The 17,992-nt window shown below is 42.3% G+C and overlaps 1 protein-coding gene across 2 annotated transcripts in view; it reads left to right on the plus strand.

Moving 5' to 3' along the window:
- LOC138857456 (uncharacterized) overlaps nucleotides 1-17,992 on the plus strand; it is a 33,866-nt gene that overhangs the window by 4,642 nt on the left and 11,232 nt on the right. The window contains exon 2 of one of the 2 annotated variants that reach the window (XM_070110108.1): nucleotides 1,833-5,545. In XM_070110108.1, the coding sequence (XP_069966209.1) occupies nucleotides 2,951-5,545 (2,595 nt within the window). In that variant the 5' untranslated portion in view covers nucleotides 1,833-2,950. Of the gene's footprint in view, nucleotides 1-1,832; nucleotides 6,451-17,992 lie in introns of those variants that run through there. The other variant, XM_070110107.1, reaches the window with a different exon arrangement.

Below are 17,992 nucleotides of genomic sequence, written 5' to 3' on the forward strand. Positions count from 1 at the left end.
ACACAAATTTTACATGCTGACATGCATACATATATTCATATATTCTTGCTTATGACATCATCCGTGTCAACGATATTCTGCGTTATAAGAAATATTTGTAGAACAAGAGGTTATCGGAGGGCACTGCCATAACCTATACCTAACGGAGTGAACAGTGAAGTTCTTCCAAATAGGTATTTAGCGTGGGTGGGTTTTTAATGTGATTCTCTATCTCTCTATGTCTCTCTCTCTCTCTCTTCTTAATCAAACCCTTAAATTCCAGTTCCATGAACTTAATGCAATGAAAGGAATTTATATTACATTAGTTTAATAATGAGTTCCTATAAGAAGTACACTAAGCTTTCAAATAACGTCCTCAGCGATGCAGAAATACCGTCAATTCCATTCACGTTATAAGCAACATTTTCATGCTATTAAAAGGCTTCCCTGACGTTTACTGTCGTGCCATAGCTCTATGGATCTTTCAACCATGTAGTTAAGCGTGTTAGTCCAACAAACCTACCAGCTGAGTTGTGTCGCTTAAGTGGAGAGCACTGAGAACATAGTTTGAGCTCAAGTTCGCCTCCTTGATCTGCTCCTTGAAGATTATCCGCATATTTCGGTATGCAAATAATTATGACGAGCCACATGGTTTATGCAAATGCGCAGATGCTGCCTCAGCATGTGAGAGTATTGACAGCTGTGAGAGTATTTAAGTTGGAAAATTTAAGTGAAAAAAACATACTTCGAAGCTGATACTCAGGCGCTCTTAGGTAGCTGAGAGTTTGCATACCAAAAAGACTTATAGGCTTAGCAGATAATTATAAAGCGATAGTGACTTGCCTTTTTTTAATTTAATGAATGATTTTATGTGCTATGAGGTTTAATTATTGCTCAATCGCGGAAAAAGCAGATAAACACACGAAATTTTCCATGTCGTAAAGTGATAAAGTCAGATACAAACAAATATAATTCGTAGTCTTAAGCATACGCATTTTCACCACAACAAATCTCATTGTGGCGAAATTATCAAAGATTATTCTGGAGCTAATAATACATGCCATGTTTGCGGTTGGTTGACAACATTAGCCCACAGCCTAAAATTTTATCAGTTGTATTATCATGAGTCCACAAATCTACGGCGACTGCGTGAATGGTGAGCGGCTGTGGCTGTTGTTCTGCGGCCGGCAATACTGAGAATTCATTTTCACGATTTGCTTTGGCGTTGAGGTGAAATTGATATATGATAGAACACATAGAACACGCAGAACAACAACACATATACTACATACTATATTAATATAAATTTAGAACAACAATAACTATTTAATACTAAAGCGGCTAATAAAATAACAAAATTAAATTAAAGTGACCGCAGAATTCGACTTGTGAATGAATGAAAAAAGGGTTGAAGCACAAAAAATACGATGTGCGTCAGTAGGTTGGCTTGTAAAAAATGAACAAAAAGCAAAAAAAAAAAACAATAAAAAAAAACTCAGGCGATAAACGTTAATTACATTACTGTAGCGTAGCAGCGAAAGCTTATAATTGCCGGTAGATAATGATCACGATAAAGCTCACACTGAACAACAGCAACTTTGGCTTTATTGTTGTTCAGTGTGAACACAGTAAACACAAAAATAAAACAAAAACACGATTTCAAGCCAAAACAGACGAAAGCTGCTGAATGCAAGTCATAGGCAAGCGCTAATAAAGAATTAGATAATATGTTGTTTTCAATATTTTTATGAATTTACGATCCTCAATTTGAATGGTTGTGGCGACGCAACCCAAACACGTCGCACCTTTTCCCTACAATTAATCGCTATTGCCATTTCCATTTCTATTTGCAGGCGCTGTTCGCGACTACGTCTAATGAAAACGCGTTGGCTGGTGCAGGGGGAGGTATTTGTAAAGCGCTATAAAACGATCAGCCAAGGTGAAAATAATGTGCGCAAAATTACAACGCGATCGCACCGTACATAGCGCGATAGTGAGCTTGTCGTAATACGCGCGCGTCAAACAGCTGGAGCGGCGCTTGTGAATATAGCTCCTGTACGCGGTAAGATCAACCGCTGGCGCGCAGGCGAGGCGCGATATTGACGCGATCAGTGCAGCGATCGACGCGTTAAACTGAACTGACGCGTTCATAAACATAAGTGTGTATATATCTGTGTGCGCTAGCTCATGCGCCTGTAGCTTCATCCAGATTAACAGGTGCTGCTGTCGCATATGAGTGTATCTGAGGCTGTCAAGTGACGCACGCCACACTTTAAGCGCATAGTTCGCGTTCCAAGAAGTGTTTGTAAAACGTATTGATCTGCGCGAATTACTCATTCTCAGCGTCAGCGTGTGAACGTAGAATCAGTTTCGTGTCATCGTGTATCATAGGTCTCGCGCAGCGTACTACTCATAGCACTCCGTACAGCGTCATAACAATTTCATGCTAATTAGCAAAAAATTAACGTTTATACCGAAAAATCCTTTTAATTAAGTGTTAGCTTAAAGTGAATGTGAGCAGACAACGACGCAGGTGATTATTATACTCGCGCGGCTAAACTTCGTAAATTTCTCAAGTCCCAGCATATACTATCGATCACCGCGCGCGTTAAGCGTCTAATTGTCTGGTGACTGCCGTGCGTCAGCAGCGTTTAGCAGCTGCGGTCGATGGTCTTTTCTGCGTCAGTGGCTGCACGATTGTGAAAATGCCCATTATTAACAACAATAATAACAAAGATATCTGCGCACAGTGAAGAACAAAAAAAAAAAAACAACGCTGACATGGCTTGGTCACAGCTAATCGCTGACATTTGCGTCATGTAGTCTTGTGTCTTGACGTCATTTGGCGTTGTGCAGCCAATGTGAATTGCAAACAGTGTATGTCGACTGCAAGCCCCCTTGAACACTATACGCAGAGAAGCGTTCAAAAGCAAAACGAATTGCTGAGTGCGTACGCACCCAATCAAAAAGAATGAGCAAATTACCGACAAACAAGAAAAACAATATCAGCGATAAGCGTAACCAAGTGGCTGACAAACTACATGCTAAATTCCAGCCTTTGTTGGCGCGAAGAATGGGCAGCCACAACAGTCGTCGAAGCACTGGAACTACTACAACTAACCCAACTGCCACCGCAATAGCTTCAGACGCCTATATTCGTAAGAAAAACGCGCGTGTAACTCAGAGATCCACACAAACGAGCTTTGCGGCAAAAACCAGCGTTGATACTCAAATGACAGCCACATTTACCGGTAGCACATCCGATTCTTTGGCTCATTGTGTGGCGAGCGAAGCACTTACTTCCGCGCACATTCCACCAGCCTCGTTGCATGCCATCACCTTGAATGAGCATTGTGATCTAATTGACAGAGCGGTAGACGATGCGTGCGGAGCAGCGATCACGGATGACATGCTCGGTTGGACTGACATTGTTGGCGAAGAGCTCTCGTTACACTCAGCGCCTATACTAAGTGCTATTTATGCCACAAGAGAGGCAATAGACGCAAATAAAACGGTAAGGGAAGCCACGGATACGAAAATAGCCACAACAGAAACGCGCACGGCGGCATTGACAGTTACGCGACCGTCGTGTTCACATACAACAACGATAAAAACGCGAGCGACGTGCGGAGCGTTAGCGGTAAGCCAATTAACGAAGGAAAAACAGAGTAAAGCAAGCACCACTACAATGACACATGCGGTGACGATGGCGACTACAATAACGACGAATGAACAAACGCCGGTGGCAGCAGTGGCGACGGCACGGGAAGTTGCGCATTCGTCTATTACACGACGAACACAATCGGCAGCTCGTTTGACGTCGCCGTCGAAAATGGGAGACGAACAGGTGAAAGGGGTGTTGTCGGCGGTAGATGCGAAATCAAAATTCACTGAAAATAAATGTCCGCTGGTTGCGCTAACGAATGTTAGTAATCAGAGAAAAGTTGAAGCGAGCACTACGACATCAGAAGCAAAGCAGTGTACGTTTAACAGCAACAACATCAACCTAAGCGAATACAACGGCAGAACAAGTGAAGTAAACGTATCGAGCAACAAGTGGCCTGCAGTTGTCAGTTTAGTCAACTCGGAGTATGATCCTGCTTGTAAGACAAGAGCACGCGCAGACACAAGCACCAACAACAATAGTAAGGATATAATAAGGGCACTGAATTTGGCAGCGCGAAAGGCCAAACTGAAGTCGGAATTTTTTAGAGATTTCGAATCGCAAGCTCAAACAGTCAAACGTTTAACCCAATCATCGACACTAATTAATGATTGTGGCATATCGTGTAAAAAGCAGGAGCATTTTCAACAATCACAGTTGAACGCAGTTCACCAACTTGATCCACACATTGAAGTACCAACGATAGCCGTGAACACAGCCGAAATTCACTCAGCTACATCTTTAGTGGCGAGACGCAAATTCGATTTAAAGAAAAAATTTGAAAAACAAAACGCGATAAGGACGTCTTACCCCTTGGCACACACGCATCACGGCTTGATTGATACAGGCGGTGCATTTCCACGTGTGGAAGACTTAGTACAAAAATTCGAAAGTCAGTCAACGAGCTTCGCTAGGAAAATGATAGTGCAACCCAACAAAACCAGCGAGACAGGCGACAGCAACATGTTGTCCTTGAAGCCAGACAGATTGGAGCAGCGCAACAGTCCACTCTCGGACGAGGGCTGCAACCTTGGGCAGAGTCCTTACTCATCAGACAATGAGGACAACGAGTCCGCGCACACCACTTCAGCGGTGGGGCAAGCAAAGCGCAAGGATAAAGTGGCACGCTCTGCCAGCAGTGATTCGGCGCTCGGTTTGGACGTTGACGAGTCAATGGACACAACACCCGCACAGCCACCTGTCGGCCCACAACAGCGAAGAATGACACTCACCGTTACGGATTTGCCACTGCGACCGGCGCTTTTGCCACTAGCAGAACCCACCGCACTGCCAGACAACACGATCATCGAGCTACCACCAACTATCAACAATCCACCAGCCCAGGCTACGGTGCCCAGCAAGGTGTTGTTGGAGGAACGCGTCGTAGAGCTACCGGAAGACCCGCGTTCTTTAGCACCGTCACAGCCATGTTCGCGACGCGAGTCAGCACAGAGTTGCGCTAGTGACACTGCCACTACTGAGTTTCCGGGTGGTAGGCGTTTTGTACGCACGCCCTCCGTAGTTGTGTCGGATTATTCCGATGAAATCATGTGCGGCATTACGCTCGAAGAAATTGAATACTTTCGCGCACAGCGTATGCGACGACGACATTCCTCACTGGACACCGCTAACGAAGGTGAAGGCGAATCGGATGTGAGCGCTTCCTCCTCCTGCAGCAACCTATACTACTGCGGCTCAACGATATCCGCATTAGACGGCGCTGAGTGCTACGTAAACGGTGTACGTACCGCTTTAGACCGTAAAACAAGCGACTGTTCGACATATTCAGCCAGCGCTGACGAGGAGTCATTCAGCATTCCCGAAGATCCACAACAAACAGGCAAAGACCTGTCCGAACTACTGGCCGCACAGCACCTGAGCACGAAGCCAGCAGTTAAGAAGGTAGGTTTGGTGGTGCCGTTGGGTGCGAACTTGGGCGAAAAGGCGCCCTACTGAAGCCGCACGGCCAAACAAAATCTCAGCAAACCTAAAGTATTCTAAACTATATTTCCCAAAGAACTGTTGTAACATTATTAAGATTTAGTGTTTAACTATAAATTATATAAACACTTGTGTAGACTCCGTATGAGCGTGTTTACGCGTATAAGTAATGGAAATTGTGCATGTAGTCTGAGTGCTATTCCGTAAGTCTAAGTGACATTAGTCTAATTTCCCAGTGTCATATGGGCGGTGGGACGTGAAAGGAATGCAGCTTTAATTTAATTTATCTTATCGTTGAGGCATTTTAACCCATTTTTGTTTTTATTATTATTTGCTTTTCCGACACACAGACGCATATAAACATACATACACACATACACATATATATGAAATTATTTTTTAAAATTATCTACTTATATTGCCGCTATGATTTAGTGCGCGGCGCAGCGCATGAAAGTAACTCTTATGTTTACGTGTACGTAAACATACATACATATATATGTACCTACATACATACATAAAACTCATTTATGGCGCTACCTTTGCAAATTAGCAAATATTTACTGGGCTATATGCTTGAAAGCACGTGTGTGTTTGTATGGAACCTGTCACAGTCTGAGGCAGTTCACTGGAACTGAAAGATATCGCTGTTGTCATACCCAACCGTTATCATCGCATATTTCTCATCATCACTCATTTTTGAAATGTTTCATTTTCTTATCTCACTCTTTCATCCTGCCATCTTGGTATTCACCAATTGTATATCTTACTAGTTGATAATTATGAACATAAGACAATTTTGGTAAATGAAAAATTAAGCATTTTTAAGTAATTGCAACAAAGCTAATAAATAACGGTGCCAAAAACTGTTTGTTAATTAAATGCGGAGTGTGCAGTGGGGAGAAGTCAACTAATAAAGCGTTTGTAAGCTTGGTGCTTGTTAGTGAGCAGGGCGGTGGTTGGTGGTATTGTTATTGCAGCGGTCGTAAGTAAATATGACTGCAGAGACCTTTGCTGGGTGTAATCGGCACATATGCATGCTTTGATAACGGCTTCTTGGAGTGTCTGCTTTCACAAATATGTTGCGTAGCTGCGCCTGGCGAAATGTTTAACTGAAACTGATACTCTATTGAGCATAGCATACACTCCGCTTATTTGCAACTAAATGCCGCTTTGCAACACCTGTCGAACTTCGCTTGTCGTGCATTTTGTTGCACTGTAAGCGTTTGACTGGCTGGCGGGTTAGGCGCAACAGGTACATGAAATTAATAATAGCAAGCGCAAGTGTTGTTTTTATGTGACAGCTGCGCGACTTTTATGACTCGATGACTATGCTAGCGGCGCTGATAAGGTTTGATTAGTTTTTCGACCAAAATAGCGCTCATAAACTGTGGAAAAATAGGCAGGCCGCGTCGTATATGCGCCGTTTGTGGCACTTCAGTGCACAACGTCCGCTAATCATAGCGCTGCCATATCAGTAAAACGTTTATTTATACATCTTTTATCGCATAATAACAAATCCAACCAATTGCGATATTTATGAGCGTAGTTTAATTAGCGTTAATCATATTTCGCTTTTTATATTTGACACATGATTCGCTGATGCGCACAGGCATTCAATTAGACACGCCAACCGTCAGCAAAACATTGCGAAATTGCCAATGCGAATTGAAAACTTAAATCCCTGCATGGTGTAGCTACGTGGCCAAGACGGCGCGCCGAATTGTGAGTGCGACCGCTTTGACGTCAGTCGCGCTGTGCAAAAGATTTCGACAGCAATTAGTGTGACGCGCATGAGCATACACACCTCCCACTGACCGCCTAAGTGGCGGACGACTGCGTTAGCAATCGCAAACGTGAGTGCTCAGCATACACACACATACACGCACAATGACAGGCATATGCGCGCGTTCGACAGTGGCTGACAAATGGCGACAGCCGTTACGCTTACGGCGGGCAAAGGGTGTGTTCATGCATTCATGCATAAAGCGGCGTATAACGAGAAAGCTGCTAATGCTCACAATGTAAGTGACATCGAAGACAAAATGTTCGCGAATGTAAATAAATAAATACAAGTGGCACCGCTCAGCCTGCAGGCGTCACATTTCAATGGATTACTCGATAAGCCCAGACGCTTTGTCAGTTGCTTTTTGTGCCAAGCAATACTTGCGCAACATGGTAGATCATGCGCTTACAATAGCGTACGGATTAAAGACGCGACGACGGTTGCCTGTCGAACAATTGCTTGTCATTAAAAGTATGCGAGTTCAGCTAATGCCCGGCACTCCGAGAACACAAGTACAGTACATATGTAGCCACTAAGTCATGCACATGAAGTCTGCGCTGACGTCTTTAATTTCGCAAATTTGACTGTTGCCCCCAACCGTCGTCCGTAGCGTGCTGTCTGCTAGTTGACAGCCTGTAAACAAGTCTCAGCGAGCTTTTTACGGCGAATTTCAGCGCGACTTGTTGTTTGATCTTAATTGTGCTGGAGTTAATTTCGCAATTTATTTTCTTTTTAATTTCATAAGTTGTGATAAGCGGTTTATTTGGATTTTTGCGGTCCGGAAAACTTGTTGTTGAGATAAACGTTACGTGCTATAGCCCATTGGTCTGCCTACTTCTTCTCTTTTATCGTTTATGGTATGTAATTGACGTCATCATCGCTGAATCGCACTGCAAGATACGAAATATGTAGGGAAATGAGCAGTGTGCTATAGCTTGCCGATAACTTGATGACAGTTCGCGGAATAAGAAATTGCAAATACACACCGACTGCTTGACTGATCCACTCACTATAATTATGTGCTACAAATTGGCTGGTTGCTTATTTGCGCGAAAAAGATTTGTAGGCTCAAAACGAGTCAACACAACCACTGTGCGAACCACATAATCTGACGATAGTTTAGATTTCATTTGGTGTTGATGTGGCATAAGGGGTGCTCAGGTTATTAAGTGGTCTTCCAAGAAAGCGGTCGAAAATTCTTAGTGAGAACCGCTTACTATAACCTCCCTATATGACATTTTGTATACATTGGCTTTCGCTAAGAACGTTAACACGACAGTCAAGCGAAGTCTGAGAAAACGGAATTGCACTGGGTCCGTTTCTTCGAGGCCAAAAACCGGCAACTCAATAATATTCCTCAAAAGTCTGAAAATTTATAAAACTGCCGATTTGGTTAATAACTTTACTATGCTAGCATTAAAAGTGGAAGAACTTGTTGCTGCCTCTCGTCTGATTGTATGATTGACACGACTCATGCGTAATCTGTCAAAAAAAGACTATTGAAAAAAGTACCTCTACTTAGATCACCCGTTAGCTTTCAGTATTCAGTTAGCAGCTTAATAGCTAGATAGATTGGATTTATTGTGGCTGTGAAACACTAATCTTGCGTTGAATAATCGATCTTCTTTTCAAAACTGAAGTATGCGAAGCTGTGAACATTTCAGAGCTAAGGAGCTGCCGTAAAGTTTTTGATGAATGTTCTAATCAATATAAATTAACAATATCAATAATTATTTGATAAACACGAAATCCAGCACGAAAACTTAGAAACCTCTAACCGCCAATATTAATAGCTCTGCAGTTATCAATTCATGTCAATATGAAGCACCATTAAGGGGAGTCAACTTGTATACAACAACAATAACAGCTCAGAGCATAGCAATATATCATACCGCTAACGAGCGTCAAACTTAGAGTGACGTCAATGGCACAAACACCAAATGCAATAATAATAAAAATTACCACAACTACCTCTGCTACACCGCACTGCTCCGCGCTTGTGCGCCAACTCGCGGTTAATCTAATCACACAAATGAGTTGGTGTAACGTCGAGTTGCTTCACAAGTGCGATAAAGCGAGCGTCGTGCAACGAATTACAAATGAATTTACGATTTGACCTTGAAGCATAAACATTCCATTTATATGGCCATATACTCCATTTAAATGCAAATGCTTCCAAACGCAAGCAGTAGATTCGTTCAAAAGATCATCAAGATCGCGTATACGCCGTGTCGCCTGACAAACTGCTGTGTTTTATGTGTGTGTGTGTGCGGTTTTGTAATTGCCGATGTTGGCGACGATAACTGAAGGTGTTGCTGTTCGCGCTGCTTGGCAGTTGTTGCAATTGTGTGCGGCGGCGATAATCATCAATAAAGCTTCCGTCGCCGTGCAACCACCTTGCGCTCAGCCGTTGTTGTGGTGTGAAGCCAACACTTTTATTGTTGCTGTAAATAAAGGTTATAGCGGTGGAGGGTGCTGATAAGTGACAGCTGTACGAGTATTATATCGCCGCTGATTAGAGTGCCCCTTTGTTGTGTGTGGCTATTTCTGTACAACGGTTGTTTACACTTTGGTCTATTGACGTCATGGAAACCTAAGCATTGCATTGATATGAGGGGAACCACGATTGACAGAATTTATGATAGGGCCGGGATTCTCGTTAAATTTATAATGTTTTGAGAGCACGATAAACAGGGAGAGAAAGGTCAAAGTGATTGACCGATTCTGTTTGGGAATTTCGGCAAAAAAAAAATCGGAAAGGTAAATATATTTCTTCATTGTAAATACACCAGAAATATTTGGTTACAATGAATTGGCGTCTTTCTCCGCTCTCGAAAGAGTGACCAATGATGTACAGAGATTTTTTGGACCCGAAAGTAATTTCTAACTCAAATATCATATTTAGGATTGAAATGTGAAATTGATTTCCCTAAACCAGGACAGTGTGAAAAGTTAATACCAAGTTCCGACCGACACGAAATTTGGGTTGTTGAGTAGATTATCTCACTTATCTACTAGATTTAGCAAGATTTCACCATACAAAAATTGTTAATCTTGTAACCGAGGAGATTTGAAGCAAAGCTACGCGAAATCTCCCTATGGTAGTCTGATTTAGCGCCATCAGTTTGTCAGTAGGGAAAATAACAAACAAATAAAATAAAAAGTAAAATATTTAAACAATAACAAGTAAATAAGTGAAAATAGCAGAAAATAGTATCAATAAAAGGAAAGTTATGTAGAGTGAGGCTGCCGAGTCCGATCTAATAGAGTTGTGGCGAGAAAAAATGCCACAGCTTCGATCGACTAAAAGCTCAAAAAGCTAGTTTTATAAATGTAATTTAATCACTTCAAATTTTTGGTTGGAACATAATATAAAATGTGAACATATTTAAGAGAGAGAGAGAGAGGGGGAGAAAGCAAAGTATATACTTAAGTAAAAGGAAGAGTATATTATAATCCTTAAATTGAGTGCAGAGTCATCATATTCTTCTTTACCACTCCGGTGCCTTATGCGCCTTCAAGCCAACAAAAAGAAAACATGAAGTTAGTGTGATTCGCTACTATTTGGTACGTATCGTATCGCCTAGACTCGAGGTTCGAGTGCAAATAACTTGCTTACAAAAGTTGAGAGAGCGCTGAGAAATCGGTGTTAACTATTTTCAACGGTTTGGGTTTGTTTTATGTATATTAGAGTATATCTTACTTTTTATGTATTTTATCATAAATCGACTGGTGTCTTCAGAGAAGAAATAGCAAAAATGAAATTCTGCAATATCTTCAAAAATTGTCGTTAAGATTTCTTTAAGCGCTGTGTGTGGAAGCACTAAGTATGCTGTAATGTTGAGTTCCGTGACTAGCTTGCTTATACTGCTGTATGAAACTAGCTACAACCACTTTGCAATAAGTGCAATTATACCAAGCGTCGCTAAGACCAACTAATCAACTCTAGAGTTTTTTTAATCGCAAATCAAAATATAAATTTATTTTGTGTGTGTGTGTGCTGCATTAAGATGTCTGGCTTTTTATGCGAATAGCGTTCTGTGACTTGTTGTTGCCATTGTTCGTCCAAAAAACTGGTTTAAGCATTGCCTTTGTTGTTCTTTATTTATTAAATTAATTTTGCTGATTTTTTTTTTGTTTTTAATAATTTTATTTCATATTCATTGCCCCCTTTGTTTACGTTCATGCGCATAGCACTTTTTTGCAGCGCGTTCTTGTTGTTGTTTTCAGCAGTTTTCGAAAATTTAACGCTTGTCATGCTTGATGCGGTTTTGTTGCCGCTAGCGCTTGTTTCGCACCATCGACAATTTAGTTGTTAATTTTCCATGGTTCGTATTGACGTCACAACGCGATTGTAATGTTGTTGTCGTTGTTTTTGCTTTCAATTCCACAGCGTTTTTTTTTGCAATTTTTTTCTCTATGTTTCAGCAGTTTGTGCGGCCGTAGTGTGGATTTAGTGTTGTGCTTGATGATTGCACGCTCAGCGCAGTGGCTTTAAAGTGGTTTTTGTGTTGATTTTTAGTACAAAAAATATTTATTATTATGTTAGAATTCAATTAGTGCTATTGCCGTGTAAAAATCGTGTTTTTTTATGAGTTCGCTGTGCGCTAAGCCGCCGTCGCATGGACGGTAGCAATTTGTAATGCTTTTGTTGGCCTGCCATTGAGCTTTCGGCGCTTACGACTCCACTGTGATATGAGCGCTAATTGCATAACTCATGTTCTATTTTAGTTTTAACCGATATCTTTATGAGAGGAATGCGCCAGTCACCACGTCGCCACTTCACGTCGTATGTGGAGCATGCCGGCCACAATAACCGACGAACGAGTGTTCGCCACAGCGCTGAACCGCGAAATCGACGTCACACCCACTTCAAGTATAGATTGTTGTATTAGCAAGTACTCATATATATAACAAATTGCCATTAGGCATTGACGTTTGTTAATTTCTAATTGTAAAATTGTTCAGTCAAGTGCGTAATTTACACTAATTCACTTCGATTCGGCTATTTATTTGCAGTTCGAGTGCATCTTCAATTTTTGATTAATTCGTATGTTTGTTTCAGGTTTGTTGTTGTTACACAACAAGATTCGCGGCATTGTTATTAGCACTTGAGGTCGTTGAAGTGTTGACGTTGCACGACGATTATTTGCGAACTCGCAATTGACATTGAGAACTATCGAGCGCGCTTAGTGTCTGCTTCTGAGGAAATGCATTTAAGATAACCGATAATCCCTTAACTATGCCTAAGCACCTTTTCGCGCCAGAACTGTATATTTTCCCCAGTGCGGAATTATTACGTAAACTTCGTAGTGTCAAATAAAAAAATACCGAATGCTTGTTTCGCAATTTCAGAATTGTTGTCTCCAACTTGACTTGTTTCGCACGTTGGGTTTTATGCTACTAGATTGTACGGACAGTTATTCTGCAGCTCGAGTGGTATATGCTATCACACCTGTCATATTCTGCAGACTTGGCACCTTCGGACGATTACTTGTTCCGGTCTCTGCAAAATTTTTTGTTTGGGAGAATCTTCAGCTCAAATCAGTACGTCAAAAACCACTTGGAGCTGAAGCATCAATAATTTTATGAGCGTGGAATCAATCTCTTGCCCGAAAGCTGGTTAAAGTTATTGCATCAAAATGAAGCATATATAATTTTATAAAATATTTTACACAAAAAAAAGGTGTTCAAATTGCACAAAAAAAAACCTAAATTACTAAATCTAATAATGGCAAACTAATGATGCGAGCACGATTTTTGTGTAAAATAATATTGCAGTGCATACTTTTAGGCGCACTTATGTGCCTACCACAGTGGTGGCTACTCGTGCTATGGCGATAAAAAGCGCAAGCTGAGCCACTTGCAGCATAAACTCATTTACATTCGGCAATTTCGGCAGACAACAAACAACAACTCCGTTAACGAGCAATCACAGCAAACTACACAGCTGTGGCAAGCACATGCAACACATAAAGTGCAGAACGAGGCATCGTTTGCACCTTGCCGATGGCGTGTCTCCCGCACAAAGCTACTGTGCCGCATTGTGTTGGCATGCAAATGTGGCAAGCCGCATGGCAGCAACACAAGCAATAAACATGTGAATGCACAGCGCCTGCGCCTGCGCAAAATCAGTAGGGAGGCAAGGCAATAAACGAATTTAATGAGGAGAACTTAGATGGGTAAACGCAATTGTGTTGGCAACAACAACAGCAATGCACAGCATAGGCAACAAGTGGCACGCATGAGTTGCAACATGGTGCGTGTATTGCGGCATGTTCGCAGCGTTTACTGTTAGAACCATTGATTGCTTGCTTTTATGCAGTGTTTTTTATTGTAGTCAGTTTAGCTCTTTACCGCGAACATTTCCATTTGCTAGCCGCTGCCGTCGCCGTCGCCGAAATGTCCGCTTCTTGCAATCCATCTGCTGATTTATGGACATTTAAATCAAAATGGCTGTGTTGACGGCGACTGACGGCCGCAGTTGGTTGTCAGCAGTTAGCCAATGGGGGGGGGGGGGTATAGTTGGCAAGGATAGAAATATCAGCGACAGCGAAATAATTCAAATTTTAGGCGTTGTAAGCGCGCGCTGAGCATGTTGAATGCCGCAGCGTTGTAGCATATTGCAGGTGGAAATAATGATAATTGTGGCGAACTGGCGTGGTCTGGCCGTGGTAGTGGTAGTGGTTGTGGTGATGGCGGCGCGGTTTGCTGTTGGTGTTGGCGACCGCTGTGGCATTAGATTTGCTGCGTGCTGCGTAATAAATTCTTGTAAGCGCACTGTGGCAGTTGATTTATTATGGAAAAATCAATAAATCGGTTGCACGAAAATAATGCAGCAGCATGCAGCAAATGAGTTATCAACCTGCGCCTTACATGTACGCCAGTTTTCGCTGTGCGCAGTCCGTTCTTTAACGCATTTCGTCTTTTATTTTCTTTATTTTCAACGCGGTGTAATCTTTAAAATGCACACATGTTAAGCCGCTTCGTTGTGCTGTGGCGCGCTATGTAATGGCTTACAAAACCAGTGTTAATTGATTATGAGCGCGCCAGCAGTGTCACCTGACAGCGCAATTAGGCGCTTGCTGCGGCGCCTGGACACTTGGCTGCGCCGGACTGCCGCTTGTCGACGTCAAAAGATTACTGGACATGAATGCATAGGAAAATTAGTTGAAAATTGCGCCGGAAAACTTTGCGTTTATGCCAATTAAAACGAACTCTGATGGCCACATCAATCTCTGTCTGTCGTTCAATAGGCGCTCTCATGCATTTTATCTAAGTGTCGCTTGTGTAATTCGAAAGCAAAAATAGTGCAGTATAAATCTAGTTGACTTTCAAACTTAACGTTTCGGCGCTTATCGCTATTGAGCGCGCAGGCTATTTTAAGCTAAAATGTCAACCGCTGCTGACGCTCCATTTGCTTGTTTGTCCGCCCATTCAACTCTGTTTTGGGCGACGCGTCAGCGTGTTTTCATGTTTACACAGCGAAATTCGATCCGCTTGCACTTTCCTAATTAAAACATAAGTTTTAACATGTACAACAGCGCTTGGCATACAACTACGCCCGTGGCGCTGTATCCGCCATGTCCGTGCCATCTTTTGCGTTGCCAACCTGCTGTTTGTTGTTGCAAGTGCCACCAAAGGGCCATATATTTGCGCATCACTTCACTTTTGCCTCTAATATGTGCCATTGTTTTGATGCACTTTGCTGTGCTGGTTGTTGTTGTTAAAGCTTGTTTAGCACATGTTGTTTGCGCACTTGTGGCATGTGGCGTGTGGCGTGTGGCATGTGGCATGTTTGCGATGATATCTTGTCGTCTTTGCCTGTTACAGCACACTTTTTGTTAAGTATGGGTTTTATGTTGATTGTTGTTGGTATTGTTGTTGCTGCTGTTGTTACATGAAAAGTCTACAGCTTTGTCATTCCTCTTATCTCATCATGTTTGCATCTGTAATTAGCATTTTCACTCCGCTCGCATAGCGCGAGACTTGTGCAGTTAGCAATAGCGATAGCACACCTTGAAGATTGCCAGAAATGAAACTTTTTGACACTTGTGAAAGCGTTTGCTATTCTGTCGTGGTTTATATTGTGCTTTAATTGCCATAAAGGATAACTCACGCTTAATTTCGTGAAGATACCTTGTCAAATAAAAAAGTTCTCCATACAAGCACTTGATTCCGATCGTTCAGTTCGTATGGCAACTGTATGCTATAGTGATCCAATAACGGCGGCTCCAACAAATGAGCCGTTTCTTGGTGAGAAAAGAGCGTGTGCAAAATTTCAGATCGATATCTCAAAAACTGAGGGATTAGCTCGCGCATATACAGACAGTCGGACATATGTATCCGGGTCGACTCAGCTAGTCACGCTGATCATTTAGATATATATTTTATGGTGTCTCCGATGTTTACTTCTGGGTGTTACCAACATCGTGGCAAGTTTTAATATACTCTGTTCAGCGTCCTAAAATTAGTATTTATACACGCATCTATGAACGCATAGCTTTGGCTTTAGCATTAAAATTGGCTTTCCAAAAAAATTAAATAGCAAAAATTTCGGCACATACATTGCTGTAAACCAAAATCTTGTAAATTTCTACTTTTTCTATTTTCGCTCAGTGCACAATTAACCGGCTGGTGTCATTTTTATCACTGATTCTTATCTAAAAATTTACGAGTTATCACCAAAGGCCACCTACGGTAATGTATTGCTACATGATTTTGATAAGACCGCACAGCTTCCGGCACACCTTACCGCCTCGGTGCAGCGCGCAGGCTGCTGATCGTAATTAACCTTGTGTACATATGTTCGCCTGGTGCTGACAGCAGTTGCCAACTTTGGTCTTTGCCGATTTGGTATGTTAAATTGAATTTACAACGCGCTGACTGCTGGTCTTTGGTTGTTGATGTGGCGATAACAGCAGCATTAGACACATAACGAGGTACACTGCGGTGGGCTGATTTGCACGCGTACGAGTGTTAAATAAAGTATTGAGGTGTTCGTGTCCTTCCTTAGGGAAGGGGACGCATGTAAGATAAGGTCTGGAGGCTGTGAAGCTGTTGAGCCTTCTATCTTAGCTAAAATATCCTCTTTAAGCCATCGTCAATATTCAGGTAACGCTTTGTGGCATAGTTAGTCATTTAACTCCATAAGCTTTCGCATTGAAGTCGCACAGTTATATATAGTCTAAATTTGTCTAAGATTGATGTGACCATATTTCACTGCAAACGTAATGTCAATGTGGGTGACACATCTTAAAACCAAATTAGTTGGAAGGTTCATGACGTTTCTGCACTGGAAACGTTCATTCAGTCGTTTGCGCCGGTCAAATAGGTCTAGCGTCCCTTTTTCATTAAGGTACTAGTTATTTCGGCCCCAATTCGCCCCAAACTGGTTATAGCAGATTGCTTTGCCATCCAAGCCCGTGTTTCTCTTACGAAGACCGCCAAGTGCTGATGGCTTTAAGAGAAATCTATTTATGTGAACATTTGCCTTGGATTCAGGTGCAACCTGCTGAATATATTTTGTTAGCTGACAATACTCTTGAATCTAGATATCAGAATAGGAATCTGGAATTTATATAATATATCACATCGTCTCCATAGCGTTCAGGAGTCTTCTGGAATTCATCAGAGTGCTGGGCTTGTGTGAGTTCATTTAAAAGAGGAAGGACACAATAGACCTTAAGTGCAAGCCACAATTCTAATCTAATGTAATCTGGATGACAATAATTGTCTGAATATTATTCCAAGCGCGTTTTTCAAGCAACCTTGTTTGTAACGGACAAAGCAAATACTTCGATTGCGGGCTAGCTTGCATTAGCCCATCAAAAAGTTGAAGGCGAAATTAAAATATCAATTGCGTTACGCTAATCTTAACCTGGACGGAAGCCAACTGGAGTGGAGGCGAAGTGATGTCAGATTGTTGCATGCTAAGCGAACGGTGGACAGTGGCATTGATGCGGAAGAGCCATAGTTGACATGTTGCATGCGCTTTTGATTAAGTTGCAACAACGATGACAGTGCAGCAAATTGCCGTTGTGTCAACAATTCCATGGCCATTAGAATTATGCAGGTCTTCGTCGTCAGCTTTTAATATGTGTGTACGTAATCCAGTTAAATGGTGTTATTTATTTGCCATTTACCCATCGATACATTCGTCCTACCGTCAGTTGTTAGCCGGCGTTGAGTCTTTTGCAATACGCCTGCCATTTGTAAGCCTGTCGCTTGCGCGCAGTTGTTGGCCCATCAAGAACTTGATTGATCTCGCATTGCCTGACGGAATGTGGTTCATGTTGATTTGGCACCGCAATCGATGTGCCGCACCGCTGAAGCGCGGACGCAAAAGCAGCTGAGCTTAAGTTAAAAGTCGCATACGGCTTATCAGCGGTCAGATTAGCGCGCGTCTGGGTTGTGGACCGGCGGTGCGGCTGCCGGATGACGATAGCGCTGGTGTAATGGAACATGTTGTTATGTCGCTTGGCGTGTCGTGGTGGGCAGACTTAGCATTGGTGACAAACTAATGCATTTCTTGTGCGGCGAAATGTTGCACGTTAATTGAGGTGCGCGAATTGTCGCTGCAGCAGCAACAACTTGCAACAAAACGCTGTATGAAAATAGTA

Source organism: Bactrocera oleae, chromosome 5, assembly GCF_042242935.1.
Source record: "Bactrocera oleae isolate idBacOlea1 chromosome 5, idBacOlea1, whole genome shotgun sequence".
NCBI lineage: Eukaryota > Metazoa > Arthropoda > Insecta > Diptera > Tephritidae > Bactrocera > Bactrocera oleae.